The 26,631-nt window shown below is 41.7% G+C and overlaps 2 protein-coding genes across 4 annotated transcripts in view; one reads left to right on the forward strand and one right to left on the reverse strand.

Moving 5' to 3' along the window:
• Positions 1–6,722, forward strand: si:ch211-198a12.6 (uncharacterized protein LOC563253 homolog). 3 transcript variants are annotated; one of them, XM_046401396.1, is made up of 2 exons: positions 1–188; positions 3,112–6,722. In XM_046401396.1, the coding sequence occupies exon 2, from the start codon at positions 3,231–3,233 to the stop codon at positions 4,881–4,883; it is 1,653 nt and encodes a 550-aa protein (XP_046257352.1). In that variant the 5' UTR covers positions 1–188; positions 3,112–3,230; the 3' UTR covers positions 4,884–6,722. The 3 variants fall into 3 exon arrangements, with proteins under 3 accessions (XP_046257352.1, XP_046257353.1, XP_046257354.1); XM_046401397.1 differs by lacking the exon at positions 1–188 and adding an exon at positions 463–956; XM_046401398.1 differs by lacking the exon at positions 1–188 and adding an exon at positions 1,154–1,492.
• The window catches only part of stox1 (storkhead box 1), a 23,061-nt gene continuing 1,757 nt past the window's right edge, over positions 5,328–26,631 (reverse strand). The window contains exons 2-4 of the mRNA XM_046401395.1: positions 12,275–12,427; positions 8,964–11,658; positions 5,328–8,299 (exon numbers count right to left, since the gene is read on the reverse strand). Of these exons, the coding sequence (XP_046257351.1) occupies positions 8,146–8,299; positions 8,964–11,658; positions 12,275–12,427 (3,002 nt within the window). The 3' untranslated portion in view covers positions 5,328–8,145. The remainder of the gene's footprint in view (positions 8,300–8,963; positions 11,659–12,274; positions 12,428–26,631) is intronic.

Raw genomic sequence — 26,631 nt, forward strand, 5'->3', positions numbered from 1 at the left:
CGGTAGTCCAACGTTGGCGCCAGATGAGCTGTGGCGCCAGCTACACACACAGACCGAGAGAGGACACACACAGCGTTTTGACGAGGCTCACAACAGCTTGTATAGCCGTTCTCAACCCAGAGTTTGAAGCATTTAAACGATTCTCTTTTTTTCTCTTATTCAGCCTTCAAAAGTAAAAGGACAGAAAGGTGGGTGTGTGCATGTAATAATTTATATATTTAAAGCCGGCGTGATGCTTACTCTAGCTGACTATTCATCGTTTAAAAGGTCCAACTAACTATCGTGAATAGTAGCAGCTTTGAGGCAGAGGGAAGTCTGTTTGATGGGATGTAATCGCGTGCAGTATTTAGTTTGGTAATCAACGTATATGTTTTATTTGTGCGTCTATTTTGCTTCTCCAGTTCTGATAGTAACGAACTTTGTAATGGAAAAATACAGGCCTAGACTCGCATTGGTTGCAACATTTTGTTCTGGTGGAAGAGCAGATAAGCCCGTATAACGTTACTGGTACATGGAACTATTTCAGCTTTGATTCTCATCCAGGTTATTTTTGAGACATGCTCGTTGTAGAATCGGCCCATCGTTTTCCTTGAGTCAGTGTCCACTTTGGCTTTGCAGGCGAAACCACACTTAACATGGTCGGATGGGCGGTTTAGCAAAGCTTCCGTTCCAATGTTTTATCTTCTCCAGGCTAGAACTAGGCTGTAGACAAGGCTTTAGCCGTGCTAGCAAACTGGATTAGCTGGCTCGTTAGCTTGGCATCGTGGCTATGTAGCCAGCACGCTAATATTGTCTCGGCTGGATAGCTGCTAACATCAGCAAGGCCGCCATTGAAGTCGTGTGTGCGGTTTGTTGGGAGCTGCCGCAGTAAAGGAGGGCTGTAGGTTTGTAGCCAAGAATCGTCGTGTCCTCTCAGGCAGCAGTCGAAGCATTCGTCTGATAACACTGTGTTAAGTGTAAGTGTTTTAAGCTGCATTTACTGGTGGAATTTGTATATTGAGCGTTTTCTTATGTAAGTAAAGCGTGTCCTTTCCCGGGCTTTTCTTACAGCATTCATCGCCCTTTCACGGTTAGCCATCTTTGTTTCAGCTAGCCAACTCTTGGTTGGAATTATGGAGTGGCTCTTAGCTTGCTAACATACTTACTATTAAGCTAGCTTACAATGTGGTGTTTGGCGTTATTGCATGTTAAACAAGGATTTGAGATTATGCCAGTAATGTTATACGCTCTTGTCGCTAAGCTTTGTGTGTGTTGGCTTACTTGGCGATCGCTTCAGGGGTGGCTCTAATTCAATATGTTTGAAGGGCGGAAGCTAACTTTGCTAACGTTAGCTAGCGGCAGCCATCTTAGGCGAGCATGTAATCTTGGTTAGCTGGAAGTGCTGGTGTGGCACAACAAGATGGCCTGTTAATACTCGCTCAAGGAGAATTTCCGCGTCGGTGACTGTGTCAGAAATAGCACCAAAATACTTAATTTGATCACTTATTTTAATGTAAGTATTCCTATTTGTGTAGCTGTTTGTTGTAATTTGTCGCGTGTTGCATTTGCTATGAAGCTAGTTAGCTGGCTAAATTGCGAACGCATTAGCAGCTAACACAATGCTGTTTTGTCGTTAACCAGTCCTCTTTCGATCATAGCCAGCTAACTAGCGGCTACGACGGCTATTTGTAGCTGTTATTGAAGGCTAGCAACCAACAGCTCAATGTTTAATAACACAACACAGCTTCTTAAATGCCTTTACGCATCCCACTCTTGTTTAACAGTAATGATAAGCGAACTGCGCAGACATGCGAATTTTGTAGGCCAGCTTGGATTGTCTTGCGGATTAGTGTAGAATTGGGACCTGGATCATGATGTGATGGTCCACTATGATTTTTATCAATTGCGTTAGCCAGAGAAGTGAAGTTCGTCTTGAGAGCTAACTTGGCTAGCAAATTAATCATTTAGCTTGCTAACTAGGTAGTTTTGTCAGCATGTTGTTAATAATATATGAGGCGTTCGGTTATGGAAAATACTTTTTATCATATCCGGTCTCACAACTTTAGTTGGTGTGAACCATGAGCCATTAGCTTCTGCATTTCTCATTTTATTAGCCATCCTGCTTACTCACTTCATTAGCCACTCTGTTTTAAAAGCAAAACAGAGCAGATTCTGGTTGCTTTTCTTGGCTTCTTTCAGTTCCAGGTATCACAGGCCAGAGGATGGACAGTAGTACAGAATATACAATCTCATCTAATAATATGAGCTCGTCTTGTCATACCAGAAATCACCCATCCTACGGTGATCACCAGCATTTGTGCATACCTGTCCCTGGCAAGCATGAATCCTACTCCAGGGGAGTGGGCCACAAACTTCTCTTGCATGGAAACTTTACTTATGTTTAAATAGCTTAAATGATATGTTTATAGTTCACATTAATGTTGTCATCAAGAGGGTAATGAACTATTGTCGAACTTGTCTTTCAGAGAGGTTGGCTATCAACTCAATATTGGGTTTATTCTGTGTTTTCATACTTGTGTCAAGAGTCATCACGGAGATGTAGCCAACCACAGTTATTTTAAGATAATTAACCTAAATTGCCTATAATCACAATTTTACCAAAATGCCATCACTACAATCTTTTATACACACAGAGTATGTTTTGCAGAAGAGAAATAAAATTGAACATTGGGGATACCTTTCTTATGTCACTTAGACATTGTAATGATTAGATATTGAAATATTTATGTAGTAATTATGTCAGTGTTGATTTTCAATATGTTGCCCCTGCATGTTGATACTACATACTGTAATTCCATTTGCATGTACATTTAAACGTGTGCAACAGTCTGTAATCGCTAAGAAACAAGATATGGTTCATCTCGTCCCAAGTACTCAGTTTTTTCACTGCCAGGTGGAATTTGCCAAATATATATTAAAAGAAAGTGCTACTTTGTCAGGAATACAAGGAAAATTGCATATTTACTTGTGCTGAACCTAAGCCTCAACATCAGATTTAGTTAACCTTGTAGGGTGTTACGGTCATCATTACCGTTATCCCAGACAAACTGATAAATGAGAAATACTTGAAGCATTGTGGTGATTTTTCTCTTGATTTTTCTTCTTTTGCAGGTCTGATCACTGACAAGCACCCGTGCTGCGCTGAACAAAACCAAGCTCCCTTTCCCCGATTCCTTCTTGAGTCATCGCCCGGCAGGAAAACGGAGGTCGTGGGGCTGGAGTGTGTTCTCATGGCCGAGTCAGAGACTGAATGTGACACACCCGGCCTTGACACACTTGGGTCGGAGTGTGTCATAGCCCACAGCCATGTCGACCTTCATTATGGAGCAGAAACTGAGATCATGACTGAGGAAAAGCGTGGATTAGAGCTGGAGATCCATGGCTCAGACTTAAAAATCCAGGGACTGGGGACAGATCTCGGAGCTGTAGCCTGTGTGGATGCAATTGTAGCCGAGACAGACCATGATTACATTAAAGTTGAACATGGTGAGATGCACTGTTTCACAGGAGCAGAAATCAAGACGACAGGAAGTGAGGCTCTGCTTGGAGAGGTTCTCCTTAAGACGGAAAGTGAGCATGTGGTGAAAGTAGAGTCTGACCATGGTGGGGAGTTGACAGTGGAATCTGAAAATGGTGTAATCATTCATGAAGCCCATGGCCTACAGTGCAACGAGTGTGGGGAGATTTTCGGCAGCATAGCTGATCTTCACCAACACTTTGAGATCCATAAGGACCTCAACCCTTACATCTGTGTCCACTGCGGTGAGAGCTTTGCTGTGGAGGCCAGCCTCAAGCAACATATGAAGATTCACATGAAAGAAAAACCCTACGTTCCCCCTGGAGTTGAGATTATGGGCAAAGATGTTATTGATGCCTTCAGTCTCAAGTCTCATCAGATGATTCATTTGCCAGACAAGCCCCACAGATGCTCAGAGTGTGGTAAGAGCTTTGCAGCTGCCATCACCCTGAGAGAACACATGAAGATGCATTCAGAGGACAAACCCTACAAGTGCACCCAGTGTAGGAAGAGCTTTGTCCGCAGAAGGCATCTGAAAAAGCACCAGGAGGTCCATGCACGTGAGAAGCCATACACTTGCGGCCAGTGTGGTAAGGGTTTCGCTACAACTTCGAACCTGAAGCAGCACCAGAAGACCCACGCTGCAGTAGTGCTCGGAGACAAACCCCACCGGTGCACACAGTGTGGCAAGTGTTTTGCAGCTGCTGCCACCCTGAGAGAACATCAGAGAATCCACTCGGGTGAGAAGCCCTACAAATGCAACATGTGCAGGAAGAGTTTTGTCCGCAAACGCCATCTGAAGAAGCACCAGCAAGTCCACGCCGGAGGGAAGCCCTACACCTGCAGACATTGCAATAAGGGCTTCAATCACTCCTCTTCTCTGTCCCGTCACCACAAGACCCACCTGCAGAATCCAGTGTTTTCTCCACCTCAGCCAGGGAAAACCTTGTCCTACGGCACTCCCCCTAAGCAGAGGGTGCACCAGCAGGGAGACAAGCCCTATATGTGCCACCACTGTGACAAGGGCTTCAATCATTCCTCGTCCCTGTCCCGCCACCAAAGAGTCCATTCAGAGGGAAAGAGTTACACCTGCGGTCACTGTGGTAAAAGATTCAATCACTCCTCCTCTCTTGCCAGGCATCAGAGAGTTCACCTGGAGAGCAAGCAGCAGCAGCAGCCACAACCACCACAGCCGCAACCACAGCAGTACAGCACCATTCCTACGGGGAAGGGATTCCCTAACAACGCCTTCCCTAAACAGCGCATCCTGTCTGTTGAAAAACCATACAGGTGCTCCCAGTGTGGAAAAGGCTTTAACCATTCATCTTCCCTCTCCAGACATCACAGGATCCATGTAGATCAGTGAGCACCCTTTCCCACTCTCACATGCTGTGTCATGCAAGTGCAAACATCCCCTCTCCCCACTGTTTCTGTCCTACCAATGATCCCATCATTTATCATCACACCACGGGAAACACAAGACCAACATCTGTAGACAAAAGTGGTCAGATCAGTACATTGCTACGTTGAAGTGGAGCAGTTGAGAATAAACGAATAGTAACACTCAAGTCTTCAAAAGGAAATGGCTTGTCCTGAAGGACTTTGTAACCTATAATTCAGAGCTGAACCCAGGACATTGTGCTCAGTATGGAGAGGGTATAATAATAGAACGTGAAGGAGCCTCTGTTCTTGTTTATGATTGTGCTTCACTTGCTCCAGGACCTCTTTTGAACACTTTTAAAAGGAAAAAAAAAACGTGATTTGAAGATCTACATGATAAAATTGTTACCTGGAGAAAACGTGCTTCACCATCTGGTTAGTCTTTTTGATAGAAGAATTCAGTTTATGTACCTTCAGGTCGGCACATTGCGCTTTTCAGCTGCAACTTTATTCAAGACTACCAACACAATTGGTGAACAAGAACTCAGAACTTGTCTCAATTTAAATAGCTATTTCTTTTTCACCCACATAACCCTTGTGAAGCAAACAACAAAAATCCAATGTAAATACTTATTGATTTTCTTTTATAAATATATATGTATAGGTGACTAGTGTGCTGTTCCAAAAGATTACATTTTTGATAGTAAGATCCACTTTGTCTCCACATTTTTTTTCCCTCTCATGACTTTAATTTGTTTTAAGTGTTGGAATTAAACATGTTGAAGATGTTCTCATTGCAGCTTGTTCTTGATCTCGGGCTCCATCAGACATGGGCCGTCTTGTATATTTATAAGGTTGTTTTCTTGAATGTCTATGGTGGGTTAGCACTGCTGCATAGACTGTACAGAGAGCAATACTGGCTGACACCCTGATTCTATTATGACATGCAATTTAGCCGTTAGTAACTGCATAATAGAAAATAAAAACCTACTGGGTAGCATATTACAACTTGACCCGTGTCCTAATTATTTACTGTGCAGTTTCCTCTGTACTTCCGCACCAAATGTACATGAAATGCAACATCACACTTTGTTTATCACTTTGGAGACTAATTCAACCACCTGTGTATAGAATATAGGTAACTCTTACTCATGTTGATCTGCAAACTATCACAACATTTGATCTAAGAAAATAATTAAAAGAAAAGGTTGTGTATACTAAAAGACTTCAAGAAATTCTCACTTTTACATGACGTAAAGTTTTTTCCAAATTCTGATGGATTGCGCTCTATTTACTGTTCTGTGTAAAATATCTTTTACAAACTGATGTATTTTTTTAGATATGGCTTGGGTTATATGAAAGGGAATGAGAGATATACAGTTTTTATGGGAGTGAACATGGTGAGCAATATTTTCTTTTCTTTTTATTTGGATAACAATTGTGCTTCAAACTGTAGCATAGGTTTCTTCCTTGTGTTAGATAGGTGCCTTATTGCATGCTATGTAGAAATGTATGCCAAACTGTTATTTGAGGAAAAAAAGTTAGGGTTTTCAGGAGTCTTTTGTTCTTCATACTAACCTACCCTACATTTTAATTTGCTGTCACTGATACCTATTGCTTTTTTGCTTTCATGTATATTACCATGCGTTTACACTGTTACGACCATATTGTCTTTATTTTTTTTCCCCTTTTGTTTTTGTCAATGACCTCATTGTAGAAAGAAATTGTAAATGATCCATATAGGCTTCTCTTAAGGGTAAATCCTGTAACATCTTCCCGATCTCTGAGTGGCGCATATATGGATAAATAAAGGTTGTTGACTCTCTTGTGCTGTTTAATCAATGGAGTATGCTTATGAAATGCAGTAAGGTTTCAACCTCACAGCTAAGACCCAGCTGGCATTAGGCTAGCCATTTATTTATCAGATCATGTAAATTAAATAGAATATGGTGCATAATAGAGACACCAAGTAAAATACTAATTATCAGCAATTTGCTTTTTACTTTAAAGCAGCAGCACAGTGACACGAGTTTAAAAGTGCAAGAAGGCTTGCACTTCTTAAACATAACCACAAGGTGTCACTCTTTACAAAGTCAAAAATTTTAAAGCCCAATAGGGGGGATTTCCAGATGTTTGACCAGCATAAATGCTCTTTACATCAATTCTGTTTTTATAGGACTCGTATTCTTCCTACAGCTGGAGCATTAAAATGCAGCAATTGGAACAGCTGAGTCAAAGGCATATTTCTGCTTATGTGGGAAAATTTAGAAGTGGCCTGTGAGCTGTGTAAAAGCAACATAATGTCAGGAAACTGACACCCTTCCCACACTAGCATACATAATGCTGGTTTACGTTCCTTCACAGCTGGAGGTCAGATGTGAACTGACTGTTGTTGTGGCCACTCAAGGTTGCGATCCACCATCAATCTTCAGCAATAACAGGACTTATCAGCTCTCTGAGTGCAGAGCAGCATCTGGTTCACATCACTGATATTTACACTAGAGATAGCACTTAAACATATATTGTAAAGCTGCAGCAAATGTCAAGGGATCTCACCACCAGCAGATACAGTAAATCAAACTGAACTTTATAAATACCTATATATATATATATACTAAGCTTTACAAATATATATGTATTTTTAATTAAATCTGACAGATGCATTAAGTAATACCCTCAAATAAAAACATAATTAAAGTAATACTGGACCACAACAACATTAATTTCCAAAGCTGATACCGGCCAGTACTGATTGTAAATTTCAGACTTTCTGCGTAAGAAACAACATTATCATAGCAGGCACAAAATCATTTAATGGAACATGTTTTATAGGGTGCAGTATTATACAAGAAAGACACTTTGGCTGACATACAAAGTTTTATTGGTGGGAAATTTTACACGATAAGAGAAAAAGGAAACACTAGAAGACATTAATGCTGTTATGAACATTTTAACCTATGAGGCTTGTAGAGGAAGAATGCTGTTGATACGTCATACATTTTCAGCACTTATACAAAGTAGTGAATGGATAAATCATAGTATATTACCTTAAAAATTATTTACAGAGTAAAAATACATACTGTACATCTGTACACAGACCCATGTTAACTATTTCTTAATGGATATGTTTCTGAACCAGCAGTTGCATAGAACTGAAGATTCAAGCACATGATTTTGGCCTTTTCTTACTGCTGCATGAAAAGATCTGCCCTCCCCAACACAAAGCTTCGGCAGGGGACTCAGGCCTGCTATACGTTCATGACGGGAGTCAGCTGCAGCAAAGAGCTCTGTGGTCGAATGGCATTGCTCTTCGAATGCAGTTTCTCCAGGTTTTGTAAAAATCCTCTTCTCTTGAGACCCTCCAGAATGACAGTGTTGCTGGAGGCCAGACTAACACGGGTCCTGTAGGGAGGAAATACGAGGGAGCATGAGGTTGATATCTACCTATAAATATGCCATTTGAACAAGGTGACGTATTCATGCACGCCATCTGTTCACCCATATACCGGAGTGCACAGGGAGTTCAATGTCAGAAAAGAAGTCTTTTCTTCCTCTTTGATTATAACATGAGGATTTAAGTGCTGCACAGCAATTACACATAATTATCAAAATGACTCCCTTCTGTCCAAATACTGGATGCTATAATTGGTCACAAGGTGTTTGCTCAGCTTAAGTTTACTTTAAAGGAAAAACACAAATCGGGAATAAGGTCAGCAACAGACATGTAACCCAGAGGTTAACTAACCTCAGTGCCGTATTTATTTTGCCTGTCTACTCCTGAATGAAGTGGGATAGAGTGTGTTGTGGGCTCATAGTCGGAGAGATAAGACGTGAGCCTAAGGTGTGAAAACTAGTTAGAGAACTGGCCTGGAGACAATGTGTATCTTGGCTAAGGGATAAAGACCCTTTTCTCTTTCATAAAACCTTCAGTCCGTGGCTGTATAACTTTCAGTAAGTTCAGTAGCTTTAATGAGAATAATGAGAGTGACCTACAGAGAAGTGGAAATACAAACACAACAGCGTCTTTTTACAGCTAATATGAACAGCTATAAAGAAAGGCACTCACCGGGGAGAATCTATACCACTGTCACCCGTGATGCTCTGGTTCTCTCCTATTTCCACTGCTTCTCCAGTCTCTGTCCCTCTGGCGCCACCGGGCATGCTCAGAACAGCTCTGTGGGTCTGAGGAACACCTGTCTCATCAAACTCATCCTCCTGCACTTCCTCCACCTCCACTGCCCAGTGAGCGGATTCACCGTCACCCTCGTCAGCTGACTTGCGGACAGTCTCTGTGTCTGATTCTATCTCACTTGTCTGACTATAGTCAAAGATGCTGCTGTCTGCAACTTCAGATTGTTCAGGACAATCCAATTCAAGGCTGACCTCCCGTCGTCTTTCCCCCTGTATCAGTGAGCTTTGCCTGATGCTGGATTCACTTTGGGCCCCTGGTGGCCTCATCCTCTGATGTTGTTGAATGAGTCTCCAGCTGGTCTCTGCAGTTCTGGCTGGGCTGAGGGAAGGGTCCCTCTGTACTGCTGGGGGAATGAGATCTTTTAAAGTGCTGTCCCTTGAATTTTGCATAGAGGTGACTTGTGGTTGATGGAAGTTTAAATTAAAATAGTGACTGTGGGGTCCCTGATATTGTAAATCAGATTCATGATTACTGTAAACCAACTGTTGGCAATGGTAGTCTGCTACACCTTTTCGGTACCCATTGGCAGCATCAATAATCTCTTCATTCAGACACAAGGAGCTGCAGGCATCTTCATCCTCCTGCTCATCTGTTCTCTGGTAGAGCCTATAGTCATCTTCAATGAAGCCATCAGTGTCTGTTATTGACAGAGGGCCATCAGCTATCTGTTCTGGCCTTTGTTTTTGGTTCATGGTTCTTTGCTCTCTATTACTGATAGTGGCGGGTCTTATCTCCTGTTGTTCCTGGGTGCCTGTAGTTTCACAGGCCTGCTGATGTGAAGAGAGCTCGTCCGGCCTCTGAATATCAACCCTTTGTGGGTTGGAGAGTCTGAGGGAGTGTTTTCGCTGCAAACACTGCTTGGACCAGGGGGGGGTTGGGTCATACGACTGGTTTATGACAGGCTCATAAGGATGGGAAGGGAGAATGGCATCAGTACTGGAGTACGGTTGGATGTTAGAGAGGCCATCATCTATAGTTTGGCTATGTTCTGGTACACTGTTGTACTCTGCCTCCTGAAAACACCCATTTTTGCCCACTCCCTCCCTGCGCTCCTTGCTGTTTCCCTCCCTCTGATGTCGGATCTTGTCATCTATTCGGAGCGTACTGCTCTGTGGGTAGGCTGAACTGTAGTCCAGTGGCAGTTCTCTGTTGGGCTCTGCTTGGAGCAGATGATCAGCAGTAAGATCCCTATCGTGGGCACAGCTGTACCGGTCCTCAGATGTAGGGGATTTCCCTGCGTGCTCCCCATCACCTGCAATCATTTTGGCCCGATGTGGGTCCCAAGATTTGGAGCGGTGACTTGTTCGTTCCCTCCTCCCAGGCCCTGAAGCCTTGCCCTCTTTCATTTCTTGTCTTCTTTGTTCTCTGTTGATGATCAGGGGAATAATGCTCTCCGCTTCTTTAATTGGATGAGTATGGAAAGGGTTTTCAATGCGTTTCTTATAAAGAGATTTTTCTTCAACTGCTCGACCTTCCTCCACTTGATCTGGTTCATCAACAGGGATTTCCACTGTGAGTCGAGCAGGGATCAAATCCTCCCCCTCTGCATAATCATCTGCACATATGGGAGCCTTACTCTTAACCCTCTCCCTTTCCCTCTGCTTTTCTCTGGAGGAATGGACTCTCCTCTTGCTGCGAGAGGCCTTCTGAGCTGATCTTTTCCCTGACTTAGAGGAGTGATGATGCCTGGGTTTTGAGAATGGTAGGATCTCAGTAGACATTCCCTTGTCGACTCCCTTATCGTCTTTATCCAGACCTCTGTCCAACACTCTGTCTATCACCCTCTCCCTTCTCTCCTCCATCTTCTTCATTAAGACTGTGTGGCGTGTCAAGTTATCCACAGTCAGCTCAGGATTGATGCGTTTGATGATGGCATGCTCCAGGTCACGGGGTAAGTTGTTCAGGTCGTCCTCGTCTCTCACTGGCCACTCCTCAGGGGGAAACTGTCCTGAAAATGATGCATATTCCTTCTTTGGCTTTTCTTTTTTACCTCCATTTCTCCGGAACAAACTGAGACCAAACTTCCTCCCTGATTTGTTGTCTTTTTCTTTACGTCCAGTGACGCTAGCAGTGCCTGTAGTTTTGCTGATCTCACTTGCCTGACAATCTGCTGCTGTGGAGGTGGATTGATGCTGCACTGTGGGTTTGTGATCTAACGGCCTGGGCCACTTCAAGCTCTTGCCTGTGCATTCACTTATGGAAACAGAGACAGAATGGTGGTCTGGGACAGTGGAAGGAGGGAAGGCGGCTGTTACAGTAGTGGAGGTGACATTAGTGGATGTTTGGAGAGGGCTGAAGCAGCTGCATGACTTGCAGTGTGCCAGTGGCAGCGTTTGAGTGCTCTCGACACAGCCATCGTTGTTGAGTAGGTAAGTAATGGGAGGAGGTGAGGGAGGGTCGTCTGCTGAACCAGAAGTCCACCAGTTCTTCTCTCGGGCCATGTTGTTGGTGATGAAATAGGTCTGAGGTGTGACAATGAAATAGCCCTCACCTGTATGGTAAATTTTGCGCTCCTTGATCAAAGTGCCTAGAGCATTGTAAAGGATGTCCTGAGTAGGGATGGTTATCCCTGAGAAAGAGAAAGAGAAAGAGAAAAGCATGTTAAGGACAAAAGACAAACACGAGGACAAATTGTATCTGGTTTAATAATGTGAGACTAATGATTTCTAATTAGTTGTTTTGGAAAACACATTAATTCAGTTTCTGATGAGGAGTTGAGTTAGAAGACTGATACCACTGTCATGTCTGTCAGTTAAATCTGAAGCTACAGCCAGAAGCTGTTAAGCTTAGCTTAGTACAAAGACTAGAGCTGGGGAATCAGCTAACTTGCTCTGTCTTATACTAACAAAATCCCCTCTGCGATGACTAATTAATGAAATATATTTTGCTTGCTTGTTTAATACACGCAAAAACCAGGGTGTTAAACAAGTTGCAGGATGAGGATGCAGGCAAACAAATAATCCTGGTACACAACCCCTTGAATAATGAAAACATGTTGTTTTTACACTTTGGTTTTTACACTATTACTTTGGTTTCCAAGGCAGCGATTCCCACCTGCTGTACCTTCATGTCTAACAGACAGATATAACAACATTATCAATTTTCTCATCTAACTCTCAATCAGAAAGCAAATAATTACATTGATCAAAATCAAATAAAAAAACTATCACTATCTTATTAATTACCTGGGTGGGCTTTGCTCATGTAATTGACAAGTGCTTCCTGGTTGACGATGATTTCAGAGGAGTTCATATCTGAGATGACTGAGCACAACACTTCGGCCAAGGGGATGAACTGGGACTGGGGGACAGGGGACATCTGCACCGGGGACAGGTCACCTGAAACACACATACCAGCAGATTATCAAGTGAGACAGGTGGGCCCACTGCAGTACACACAAACACACCTGGGTTAGAGGGGTCTCTCTGACTGGTGCTGCCAGTGAAAACAGCTCAAAGTACTGTAGTTGACATTCCTCTCCTAACCACCTACTAAATCATGACCGAGGTGGTATATTTATGTGAGTTATATGAACCATGCCTGACTGCTTTTGAAATTCCATCAGCACTGGGACAGACCGCGGAATTCCATTACTCCCACAGAAATGACCACAGGTCTGCCTGCTGGGTAGATCAGATATCCTGCCCCCCATATCATACAGAACCATACCTCTTAGAGGTGCCTGTGACGGACATGATACCAAAAGTGAGAGTGACTCAGAAAAAAAAACAAAAAAAACAAAGACGGTCTTGAAAACTGTCTTTGTAAAATAGTATGAAACATACAAACTGTAGGAGCCTGTTAGACAATGGCCACGAGACTTAGAAATCATAAAACTAGGCTGTTTTTAAAGCCAACCACACATTTTAGAAAGATTTCATTTCAGAATCAAAAACAATCAACAGAGTTTCATGCAAGGAGAACCATAATTGAAGCAACATGTAGCAGTTAAATTCCTTCAAGGCAGATTTTTTGCGCAAAGCCAACAGTGAGGTGAGCAGAAGGAGTTAAGATAGCACTGCCATAAAGTCTCTTTCACACCTCATTGGTAGGACAGGACACCAAAACTAAATATGGACTTTGACACAGCTGTGTCTAAATAATTGGTTACCTTGCTGAGTAACCTGAAAGTCTCTAATGGTCAATATGTTATCTTGTTCAGCGACAAGAGACGACTAACAATACCCATTTAGGTACACTTAGTCTTTTCTTTATTAAACAGTATTTCCTTTTGTATGACAAGGTGAAGCAACCACAAACCAATCACCGCCCTGTACAACCAGAATGACAATAAGGGAAACCAGGCAGCCAGTACCAGGCAGTACGGGTCCAGCACCAGTGTTTCTGGCAGAGACGCTGTTATTGGCCTGCCAAACTGGAAGGTTGTGTTTAAGTACTGTATTAGAAATGTTTCTTTTCAGATCTAAGCGTTTAGGTGGTTAGTTTTGGATATACAGTCCACTCCAAATGTTTTGGTTAAGATTAGAGATGGACAGGGCTAAGTCACAGCTTTGGTGTGGTTATGGTTAGGATAAGAATGTGGATTTTTGTTGCTGTGCATTTCAGTGCTTGGAATCCTTCTTTTATAGGTCATTATGGTTTGAAATACTGACATACTGAGACCAATGTCTGTTTTTATTAATGTACTCATACATAAAACTCATACAGAAGATGAAGAATGATGTTAATAATGGGACGCGGGCTCAGTGGAAGCACCAAAACAGGCAGATCCTGCTGTTGATGAATGATTAGCATCTGGGTTGGGATAACACAAACTCCCCTCATATGAAGAGCAGATAAAAAGGGCATGGACATAACCTTGCCCAAAGGACTGGAAAATTGGTTTTAGTTAATCAGCTACACCTCATTAATATAAGGACCATAATGGGTGAGAGAAGGGATAAGAGATAAAGTAGTGATCTAACATACAAAAAAAGTGCTCAGTGATCTCTGCCTGCTGTATTTTGTTTATTGTCAACAGAATCCAATACAATGTGAGTGCAAGCTTGAGTGTAAAAATGCATATACACATTGAATGAATTCTTCTACAGCATATCACCAGTTTTAGCTTCTGATTGTGTTTGTTTGTTAAGAGATATCTTTCCCATGTGACTTCAGGTTTCCAGTTGTGCTGACAACAACACTTTGTGAAGAAATGTGTGAATTAACCTTGGACACGTGGCATGTGTGACTGTGAGCGATTCTCCCATCGACACCAGGGCTTTCGCTGAAAACACTGCCCAGCTCACACTTGATCTAAACTAAACATTTACAACCCTCTCACTCGAACCACTTAGGTCAAAGAAAACAAAGAAAACAAACAACTAATCAAATATCTATCATGGAAAAGCATGGCCACACACATACTGAGAGATCCAGGCAAGCCTACTAAAATGGTTTGTTTCCCTTTTTGGTGCTGCAATGAAGCACTGCAGACAGTCTTGATAGATCTGACTGACAAAGAGACTGACTTGTTGTAATCAGACCCATAACAATTGTACCAACACAATTAAATAAAAAGCAAGCCAGAAATATCTCACAACACTGATCAGCAGAGCAGCAGAAGCTTGTTAATGACACTGTCACTCATTCTGTGTTTAAGTAGAAAATATTTTGTCTTCAGGAAGGAATATGTCAAGCAAAGTCAGTAAAAAAAAACAATTACCAACACAGTGAGCTCACATAAGGCCCTTAAGTCTCACAGACAGGGGTCTTTCTTTCCAAAACTGATCCTATGACACATGGAGGGATTGTAAAGAAAAAACCATCTGCTTTCCCCACAGGCTCCGACCCGAGGACGTTAATCTGACTAAACCTCAGAGCAGATATCTCAATAGCAGTCTCCCTTAGCAATGAATTAGTGCTGCTGACTTGGCTACTCATAGTTGTTAACTTCCTATAGGAATGTCTGGCTGGCTGTCCACATAGCAACCACTTATATCGGCCGCAAACAGTCAAAAGTCCAAGAAGGATGTGATAGGGTCAGAGAAGATTGAGAATGCAGATGATTATTTGTCTTAATTGCAGGGAATCAATAAACTAATAGCAAATCACCACCTCCTTAACATGACTATGATAAAAACCTCTTTGCGCAGTGGTTTTAATCCTTGCTGACCATGTCCTGGTTGAAAGCAGGATATCCTTTGAGACACCTGCTAGAATGATTTGTGCTCTTGAGAGAGTTTAAAGCAGAAATAAGTTTAAGCAAGAGCATGTTTCCCACATGCCACTGAATTACAGCAGCACTGAGTACTTAAAAAAAAACAAAACCAAAACACAGAAAAGGGAGACTGAAAATGTAGGTGCGAGAAAGAAGACAAAAAAACACCTTCAGCACTGTTTTTGAGGAAAAAGCTGTGATAGAAGGATGGGCCCAGCAGAGGATTCGTGTTTATCGAGTCTAACATTAGCAGGCATGACGGTCAGGGAGGTTCACTGTTGTAACCGTCTTCTCTCCGGGGGGAAACGGACCTCTGTGTTCTTGTAATCCAAACCCGGGTCACTGACTTTACACTCATTGTCATACACAGCATGAATACCCTGCTGGGTGCCATGGCAACCCCATGCCACAAGGATGAGGGAGGGGAACAGCAGCTTGAGAGTCAAACATGAGACGAGACTTGTGTTAAGGCTTGTTAAGAAAAGCAGAAGTTCAACATGAGCTCTTAAGAGGTGCACGGTGACTCTTCTGGAGATGGATCTTAAGGAGTTTTGTCAAGTCTGAGAAAATAACCTCAATGACATCCCCTTGATGACATGAGAGCCACAGATATATAATCAAAAGCCTAACAACACTCAGGGTGCAGGGTTTGAAAGATGTAGGAGTTTACCAGGTAGGGTGGGTCTGAATCTACTAGAAGGCATCAGAGCTGCTCGTCAGATAGTCGAATAGCTTCAGAGACAATCTGACATTCACGCACACTTCACACCATGACTAGAGCCAGGGTTTGAACCTCTCTCTAGCTCTGCTTTTTCATTTGTAACACAACTATTTCTGTCACCTTTCATGGGAAATTGGAGAGGCCATCTGAAGATATGCAGTTTTATAAGATGACACAATGTCTCCCTGTCTTTATGACATTCAGAGCAACTCTAAACATGCTTGGAGGACAAGTCAAACAAAATAGTTCCTTTCTAGTTTAGACCAACAGTAATGAAAGACATTCAAGAGCCGCATTATAACGATTGTAGGACCACATGTTTTTGGAGTTGGACACACACGAGGATATCTCAGCTGCTGAGATATGCTGCACAGACACTTTTGTACATGTCAATAAATATCATGGATGTACAAAAATACAGTGCTGAAATAAAATAATGACTTTTGACCCAATATGAGTTTAAGAAAAGTTTAAGTTTGAGAAAAGAATAATGTTTCCTTTCCTGGTTGTTTCAATTGATTTATTTGATTTTTTATCCCATACGCCAAAGACTTCCACAATTGTGTCCAGAGTGTGAGAACTACTGGCAGAAAACATATATGCAGACTTGAATTAAAAGAGATATTCTCAACTTCATATCACAAATCTGAAATTGTACTTTAATGGTGTTCACCATAACTTTACTATAAAGTGACACTATGCTTTCTGCACCAAGCAGAGCTAAAACATGTATTTCTTCCTCTTGTTATGTGAGAATAAAGTGCTGCTCGAGACAAAAATAAAAAATGACTGAAGCTGACTCCTCATTTTGTGGAGATGATTGACAAAGACCTTCTCTCTTCTAACTCCAGTGAGCTCTTTTGGCTGCTGTCACTGATCAATGCCACATGTATTCACATGGCTGTGCTGAGAGCAGAGCCATATGAGTCCCATTTCATACATGATTGTATTACATCAAGTTTCTTGGAATAAAATACTTACATACCACACAGTACTGTAGACCTTCACCGGGTTGAATGGACTTAAAAGCAATGTGTCACGCTGTGTTGAAATGATCTTTGCAGAATACTGCAACATGACAGCCAGAATGATAGAAACAAAGGGAGATCTGAAGTCCTGCAGGCGCACCAACACTGACACCGTTTTTCGACTTCTTACTCAGCAGTTAGATGGAAAGGACAAAGTGTCAAACTAACATTCTAACATTTGGCTTTTAGAGGTCTGAAGTACCTGTTAATCTTAAGGATTGTTCTCTGTGTAACACAGTACAATGTTGTATATGATGTATACAAATGAGGTGAGGCTTGGTTTTAATTACAAACTTGCAGTTAGACAAACTAGAACACATATGCATATAATTTTGCCTTTCAAATATTTTGCTGACATTTCTAATATTTTACTTGATATTTTGCAAAGGATTGCAGCAGTCCCGTAAACTTCTGTTTCTGTGCTTTTTTTCTGCGCTGTAAAACAATCCAACAAAAGTCCCTGGAAACTTTAAGACATTGAATGTTGCGAGAGAGATCAAACCACCACTTTGGACTAAAATATCTCAACAACTATTGGCCGGACTGCTGTGAAATCTGGTGCCCACATTCATGAATCCACTTCAGGATCAACTGTAATAACTTTGTAGATTTCTGGATTTTCATCAAGCACCATCACCACCAGAACTCTTTCTTTCCACATACCTGAAAGCTAATAACATTCTCATCAGTCTCAATGAATTAGCACTTAATACAAAGTGCATGTTAAGTTAATTAGCAAATGTTAGCATTTCATGGTAAAGAACATGGTAACCATTATACTTGCTAAAATCAGCCTGTGTGTATTGTCATTATGATAATGTCAGCACGCTGATAATAGCATTTAGCTCAAAGGCCAAATATTTTATCACATCTGTACAGTTATGTATCTACAGATATTGACATACAGGATTTAAATTATATTAATGTCCTGATGAGAGACCAGAAACCAAAGTGATAACGAAGCTTGCACGACCTGCGACTGAATCTAGTCCTTGACCTTTCACCTTCATATAATGAGAGGTAAAATCTAAGTGAAACATCAGAGTTGTTGCCACAATCCCTCGCTCCATGGCCTCTCTGGAAGCACACTCTCACAGACACACACCACCTTATCTCATACTGGTATCGTCTAATCTTTTAGGCTCCAGTAAGCAAACAGGCTAATCTTCTCTCTCTCTCTCATTAAGGACACACTGCATGGCATTCAACATGAACTTGAGGCCTGCCCAAACTGCAAAGTCCCTCCCCGTCTCCCACCCACTGAGACCTTGTGAAGAACATGCTTCAGTGAATCTACAGGCTGTACCTGAAAGATCAGAGTCAAGTCTATTCAGACAATGTCAAACATTCATACAGCTGAATTTAGTATAATGGGAAAAGATGCCAACTGTAATTTACTTCATGACTACCTCCCAGTCCCACAACCACTTCTCTTTGTTTTGGGTTTTGGACTAACAGGCTTCCATAACCTTGCTTTCTCCTTCTTATGTGTGTGTGTGCGCACATTGCACTTTTTAAAAGTGCTTTACGAGTTTGTGTCTTTCATTCCCAAAGAACACACAGATGTGGGCGTTGCAGTTAAATGGCCCAATAAACTGAGTGAAAAGATCCCTTCAGAGTGCAATCACAGTCTGAATGTCTCAACAACCAAACCTCACCCAGTCTAACAACGCTGCCCTTTCCTGTCTTTTCCACTCTGAAAGCACTCAGTATCTGTATAGCTTTCAACATTATAAGAAGTATTTTCTCTCAAACGTACTGTATAATTAACATGACTGATTGTCCTGCACGTTGCAGGAAGAATTTTATTAACACAACTGCCACTGCTGCACTTAAAAACACATCAATACCCAATAAAATAGAAAGACTGAGCCAGCAATTATATTATGGCTTCACTGATTGATTCTCAACAACAAAAACTGCATTCTTGCCCAAACTTAAAGGCATTTGGTAAATATTTAATCTGGTCCACTGACGGTTCAGTATCTTCGAGTGCTTGTGCTTAAATATTAAATGAAGCGTTGAAGCAGGAGGGAAAAAGGGTGAAATTTGGACTGTGCTGTGTTTGTCATCACTGTTTCAGAAAATACTTTTTTTTGGCAGGATAACATGGCAGTGTTGAGTCAAATTAAAACTAGATAAAATCTGGTGAACCTTTCTGGATTATTTAATCTAATTTAGGCCTATTGTCAGGATGTGAATGGTGACTTTCTGCCACATCTAAGCCTAAACAATACTCATTATTCAGCAGGGGAACAGATAAGAGAAAAAAGTAAAATGCTGTGACTTAAAAGAGGCTTCATGAGCTAAAACTTTGAGCCATGAGGAGAAACACAGGCAGGCTTTGTGTTGACTCAAATCACCATAGAAACCTTTACTGTGGCAGCGACCTGCCACATGCAATACAAAGCCAAAGACACAGAAGAAACAGCAGTAGAAGTTCAGTATGGGTAACTATAATCCAGCTATGGCCTTCCGATTCACTTTGCCAGACCAGCGCTTTGACATTTAATGTATGTTGGCAAGAAAGCATAAACAGGCTGTGACTAAGCTTCTTAAATTGACTTTCACAAAGCTTAAAGCATCTATGCTCACATAATTGGCCACCACAGATTGCCTGTAAAATTCCTGCAGCTGTAATGCCGTTAAATAATATTTTTACCATCTGATTCACAGCAGGAACAATTTAAATAGAGACCCAGCACATGCCATAAGAAACAAATGACCCGGTACTGAACTAGTGTGCAAAAACCCTGTCATCATGTTCTTGTGAAATAGGAAATACACCTGACCAGGTGTTTAACAGAGGCCCGGTAACAATGTGAAGGTAGACAGACCTGTATTTTATAGCACAGCCCAAAGTGCTCCATGTCACATGATAGCAACATCAGTGCCAGGAGACAGGATTTAGAGAACAAAACTTTACATTCCCATCTTTTTACTTCATACGTCTTACCCTTTTCAGACTTAATGGGCCGCACCCCAACATATCTGGCTCTCGTCATGAACATGAACATGACCATTACCCCATAGTCTGCCAGTGCTGTTTCAGACAGATGTCTGGGAAGTCCAAGTCATTTAAATGTGGACCACAGTACCTCTTCTTTGTGTTTTCAGGACCATGAATTTGGCTTTTTCACTTTTCTGTATGAATCACTGCAATGTGTAGAGAAGTATATCTCTATAGGCTGAAACTCTCGTGCCAAGTTTGTCACAATCTCCTGAGTGACTACTCGATTCCAGCGCAGATCTAATGTGTTCAAGGCTAAACTTAACATTTCATTTCAATAGAAGACATTTGGTGAAAGGGATACTTTAGAGATTAGTGTTTCACGTCCATAAAAGAGGAGTTACAGACAAAAGAAGAGAATGGTTTAAATTATCTTGTAGGCTGTTGTATAAATAACCCTGCATGACGTAAGCCTTTACAGCCTGCATTATACCAGATTAATAAATGTCTGTTTGAAGGAGCAATTTGAAAAACCTCACTGTAAAAGCTTTTTTTGCAAAAGTGACAGACTGGATGCATGGCTGGATAAGTCGACACTGAAAAATCTGAAAAATAATTAAAATAAAAGATCCGGTATGTGCATGGTTCACCACAGTTCTGTATAATTCATGTCAAGAAAAAACGTCTGGTCTTTGGCCAGCTGCTGTGCAGACCCTCCTAATTAGCTTACTTTCAAAGTAAATGAAGTTACTTAATGAGAAATGCAAATTATGAATGCAATTTATAGCTCCTGCATTAATTTTATAATGCTGCAAATTCTACTAGGAAGCAACGTGACAAGTTAAATATCTAATGTTAAGAGATGAATGTGTACATTCACACATGAAGGACATGGATGGCTGCACATATTCTCCAACTAAAGGGAGGAATAAAAGTTCTATCAAAAATAGCATCTCAAAAATATGTTGTCTGGTTAAAATCATTGTCATGTGTAAGATCAACTCAAAGTAAAGGTTTTTCCCGTTCTGATCAACATATTAGCATCTCAGCTAAAATCTTACAATACTGTGTGGGACAAAAACCGTCACAAAGCTGCTCTGTTTTTTGGACTTCGTCCAGCATTTAATTCGGTCAATTGTTCCCTGATGTTTTTCAGACTTTTTGGCTGGGATTCAGGTGTGTGAGTTGGTTTAACAACTACCGTACTGACTGATATTAGTGAGAAAAAATGCCCTGTATTCATTCTATTTTGTGTGTAACAGAAGGTGTTCCCCAAGGCTCAATTTTAGGTGATGTCTTGTACACTTTTTACACTGTTAGTGGTCAACTTTAAACACCTGTACAGTTTCCTATTATTTTTTTTCGCACCATTTCAGTGATGACTGAACTGTGCTTAGCAGTTTCACTCTCATACAATACTGATCTCAGAAAGATGAAGTATTTTTTCACTTGTCTCCACCCATGTGGCTTTACCAGACAGATGTACGCACAATCTGAGAGGGTTTACAACAGATCCACACTCCTTAATTATGATTGATGGCATCTAATGGTCGCAGATGACACCCATTTCCTCCTATTTAATTGAGCTCAAGGTGCGGCAGATTCCTGTGTTTGTTATGCCAATATCAATAACAGAACTCCTGTCCAGTGTCTGCTCTATGATCCAGCACTTTTTAACGTCTTGTAACTGGGCAGCACACAGCTCTGTCTTGGTCCTCAAAAGCACCTTTCACTCTTGAAACACAGTAACACAGAACTTCATGATGCCAGATGTACGACCATTGAATTTATCAATGCTAAATGAAGCAAACAAAATATCCTGTCAGGAAACTGAAGAGTAATAGTAATACCAAATTTAATGCAATATGACCTCACCTCTGTGTCGACCCATTTGTCTGACCAGAGGGTGAATGAAGGCAAATCCCAAGAGGGAAACCTAAACGGCTGCTGACAGTGTGTATAAGCTGAGGGATACAGAGGAAACTCCTCTACTGTTATTGTTGGCACCACTCTGCTCCATCGCTACGGGCGAGCCCAATATTCGAGTTGATAAAGAGGCCAACGTGCCTGATTTGCACCAGGGGTGAGCTTCCTGCTCAATGGGAAGGATGTTGGTAACAAATGATGTGCTGAGAGCCATGCACACACATACACACACACACACATTCTCCCACACATGAATAGACACTGTGTAGGTCATGTCTGAGAATAAAGGTCGAGGTTTCCTCACATCTGAACCATATGCTAAACCATCATTTACAAGTGTGGGAAATGGACGTCCTAGATAAATTCAGAGACATACCCTTGTAATAAGAGTAATATTTGTGTTATGAGAGGAGTGCACATGAACTATCTTCCTTCCCTCATTATCTAAGCCTTTCATGCTACAATTAAATTAATCTCCTGTCAACTGTTCATTTAGAGTAAATTAAATTAAGTACTCTTTGATCTACCAAACCAATCCTGAAGTCAGACAGAAGTACCTTTACACTACAGAGAACCCAGCAGATTTGATATGTGGTTTCCAAAAACATTCCTGCCTTATTTTTGTGAAGAGAACAAGATTGAACCGACCGCTGTCATAACATGGACTCCTCATCATTTTGAGCCTGAAAAATAGCAGCATATATTTTGTTTAACAGCTTAATGTCATACTATTAGTGTCAGGGAGCTTGAGAGTGATTATCTTTAACCAGCATTGTTTGAGAGCAGACAGTAGCTGTGACCGAGCAGAACGGAGGAGATCTCACACAAATGTGCTTCTGTGAGTGTTTCCCTTCATCAGTCTGTCTTTAACCAGAAATAAAATACAGACAAAAACATTCAAACAATCATGGGGGTTCTTGTAAAAACGTGTGCTTTTACCCCAGGTGGCACTCCTGCAGTATGTGAAAACCTCAACCAATCCAACTAGACTCAACCAACTCAACTAAAAATGGAAAATGTGACTCAATAAAAGTGGAGAAATCAACAGCCAAATAGGATAACTAGTAAAACAGTGCATGAAAACAGTTCAGAGTTACACTGACTAAAAGTAACGGACATATGATTGAAAGAGATAAAAATGAAAATAATAGATGAATCATCCAACTGCTGCTGCTGCTACTGGTATTAAAGAATGCAAACTTGACCAAAGCAACTTAAATACTGACATCTAAATAGCATGAAAAATAAAATGTAATATCCACTCTTTTAATCAGTATATAAATAGCAGTGTTAAAGGCCTGATATGTAGAATATATCAGTTGCTGTTTGTGAAGACACAAACCATCAACTGTTATGTTTTTTGATTATTTCACAGTGGTCATGTTTTAAAGCACATACTCACCCACACCTCTGCACAGTCCTCCAGATTTTGCATGAATACAGTTACAGTGCAGGTTTCATGCTTACAACTTTTCTATGTTTTTATAGAGTCCAGACCTTGTGCTGTTACACCACTGTACAAAGGCTAACGCTCAGAAATGTCTCCACACAACAAAGGAAACTGGCAAATAAGGGAAGTACTGGCAGGGGACAGAGGAGGAGTCTCTGCAGATAAACACACCAGCACACACTTCTAGTGGGTCATAAGTGTGGTTGACAGAATGAGTCTATTTCTAGGAAATTGCTGCATATTGCATCTTTAAATAACACTATATTTATAAGACATCCATAAGAATACATTTGGAACATTATGGGTGGTGTAGGGGTATGTTATTAACAGAAGCTGAAATGGCTAGTTAGTGAAGAACACCTGGGTACTGTATTGATGTACGCTGGCTGTGTTTGCCTTCTAACAAACCCTCTGAAGCTAACTGACCTCAAAGTGGCTTGTTAGCAAGAAGGTTGGAACCTTTGACCTGTGCTGCTTAGTTAGGACAGGGTGGGCCATTTAAAGCTGGAAAGGCCCAGTGAGGGGGTGTCATGGTTAATAAGCTAACATCTGGAAGAGTTATGACCATTAGTGAAGCGCTTTGACAAAATACCCCCATGAAAGGAGACACCCCTTGAGTGAAAATACAACACTTTCAAGTGAGAAGTAAAGCGGGCGAACTCAGGAAATGATCTCAAGAGTAAATGAAGCATTTCAGGAATGCTTCACCACCTCATGGTATGGCAAGTTAAATTAAACATACCATTTAAAATGGAAACTTGGCTTAAAATATGCAGCATAGCCATGCTCTAGTTTTCCAAACACACAGATGGAGACCTACATCATGTTCAACAATGGCCAAAAAATGTGGTTTTAATGCTGAAAGTGAGAGGGCTGTCCAGAGGACTCATTCATGTGCATGTCCAAAGCGGACGAGGGCAGTTTACAGAGGTTAGTTGTAGGCAGGATACAGGACACCTCATTACACCAGTGACTGGCTCCATATAAATGTTTCAGCTCATAGATCCATGCTCGTCCTGCTGCCGAGACAATAGTAGGTCTCTAAATAATGCAGAACCAGCTAACAGTCATTATGAAGCCTCTGGTTTCAACAGAAGAGCCACCAGCATGGATGTTGCCTTTTTTAAAGCCTGCTGACTAGGCAATTAGTGCATTTTTATATGCAAGACAGGTAAAAACGTTTAAAGGAGCAGTTTGACATTTTCAGAAATTTGCTCATTTGCATTCAAGTTAAATGAGAGTTGATACTGCTGTCATGTCTGTGCGTTATGGACCCAACAGATGATTAACTTAGCTTAGCATAAAGACTGGAAGGAGGGAGGAAACAGGAAACTTCCTTGGCTTTTGCAAAAAGTTCAAAAATACGCCTAGCAGCACCTCTAAATTTTACTAACATGTTTTATCTTGTTAGTTTAATCTTTACAGAGCCAGGTTATCTGTTTCCCCCTGCTTCCGGTCTGTATGTTAAGATAGCTAATCCCCCCCCAACTGTAGCTCCACAGAGAGAGAGAGAGTTGTATAAAAGTGAATAAGTATATTTTCTGAGATGTAGAACAAATCCTTTACGGCAATACATTTATTATTACAACTCTCACTTAAACCATCTTAACTGGAGTAAATATGATCCATTTGATAGAGCTGGATTATTCATCAAAAATTTGGATTAATCTGGCACGTAGACACCGTCACTTAATTTCTGTTGGTGTTTTTTATTCTGTGTGTGCAGTAAAAAGACGAGGGAGTGGCCTGTGTTTACTGTATGGCTTCTATGAGCAAACAGCAGCACCACCAACAGCAGTGGAAACTTAGATACAGCTGCATTAATTAAAGGCAGAAAAAAACAAAACACCACTACTGTTCTTACATTTGTTTGCAGGATACCTGATCAACATGGATCAGTGCAGACATTACTTTGACTGGAACTTTGGTATTATTCTGTAAGCAACTGCTAAAAGAAAGAAAAGGGATGGAGAGATAATTTGAGAGTTGAAGCGAAGGGGTCAATCCCAGTACCAGTGGGGCCCATTCCCACAAGGACAACAACGGAGCCTGTTCATACTAACTCCTCACCCTGTCTGTTTAGCTCGGCGTAACCTCACCACGATCCCCTTCCTCCATCCCCACCTCCCACACACCTCCTTCTCTCTTCTCTACATATTCGTCCCTCGAGGCCCAGAGGCGGGTGATCAACCCACAGGACAATCAGACAGGACCAGTGAGCACTTGGCTCATATTAATCAAAGTGTCTATTTCTCTGGAAGCTCCGTCTTACCAGCTTTGTCTCTTAAATCATTACTGAACAGTGTTAACTAACCATCTCTGGTTGACTTTTGCTAAACATCTTCTGAACTAGGTCCTTTAAAAACCCTCCTCACATCTCAACCTTGTTCTGACCTGAGGAAGGAAATAGGGCTGTTTGAAATTCACTGTAGACATAGCTCATAACATTTCCGTTTTATAGCTGACATATTTATATCAGGACGATGTCAAGGCCTTTAAGTCCATGCCTGATATCAATCTAGAAGCCTGACTTCCACAGTCCCTCACTGGCCATGAAACAGAGGGACATTAATCCTGGGTAGCAGAAAAGCGCTGGTGGTCGGCAGCCGGTCGCACGATGATTCACTGCTGACCAATTCTCAGTGAGAAGGCAGTAAACCCTGCACTGACACCCTGCCAGCGCTGATTTCCATACAAATTGCTGTGGTGTGAGGTGAAGGGTTTGTTAAGGAGGAGAAGGAGGGGACACGTCCACAGACAGACACGTTTGCTTACAAGTTTCTGGTATGAAGTTCAAACATGAGGATGACGCCTGCCTCGCATCTGACTGTGAGCAAATGCATGCGTCTCTACAGGTTAGTGCTGGCACTGCGCATGGCATTAAGCTCAGCGTCACCCTTGGCTCATATGATGTTTGTTTGTGTGCTGACTTGAGATTTAGGGCCAGAAAATGTCTCCCAGTGAGATGGTATGTCAGCCTCCAAATCCCCCTCCGCCCCTCCTCCACTGCTCCACACCCTCCTGCGTCTCCCCTTGTGTGGTCTCTTCCTCCCCTTCCCATCACATTCCTCCCTTTACTTGTCCGTGCACTGCTCAGTCTGGCAGAGCTGAGGGACTGATACAAAGTCAGCAGGTAGACACTGGCAAGGTGTCCATCCAGACAAAATAAAGCTCAAACAAAGACAGACACATTGTTGGAAAGATGGGCCACGAAGCCAAGGCAAGACAGCTGGTCCGAATGGCAACTCAGGGCCAGTGTGTGTGTGTGTGTGTGTGTACGTGTGGCTGGGACACTGTTTCAACGACC

Source organism: Scatophagus argus, chromosome 10 (assembly GCF_020382885.2).
Source record: "Scatophagus argus isolate fScaArg1 chromosome 10, fScaArg1.pri, whole genome shotgun sequence".
NCBI lineage: Eukaryota > Metazoa > Chordata > Actinopteri > Scatophagidae > Scatophagus > Scatophagus argus.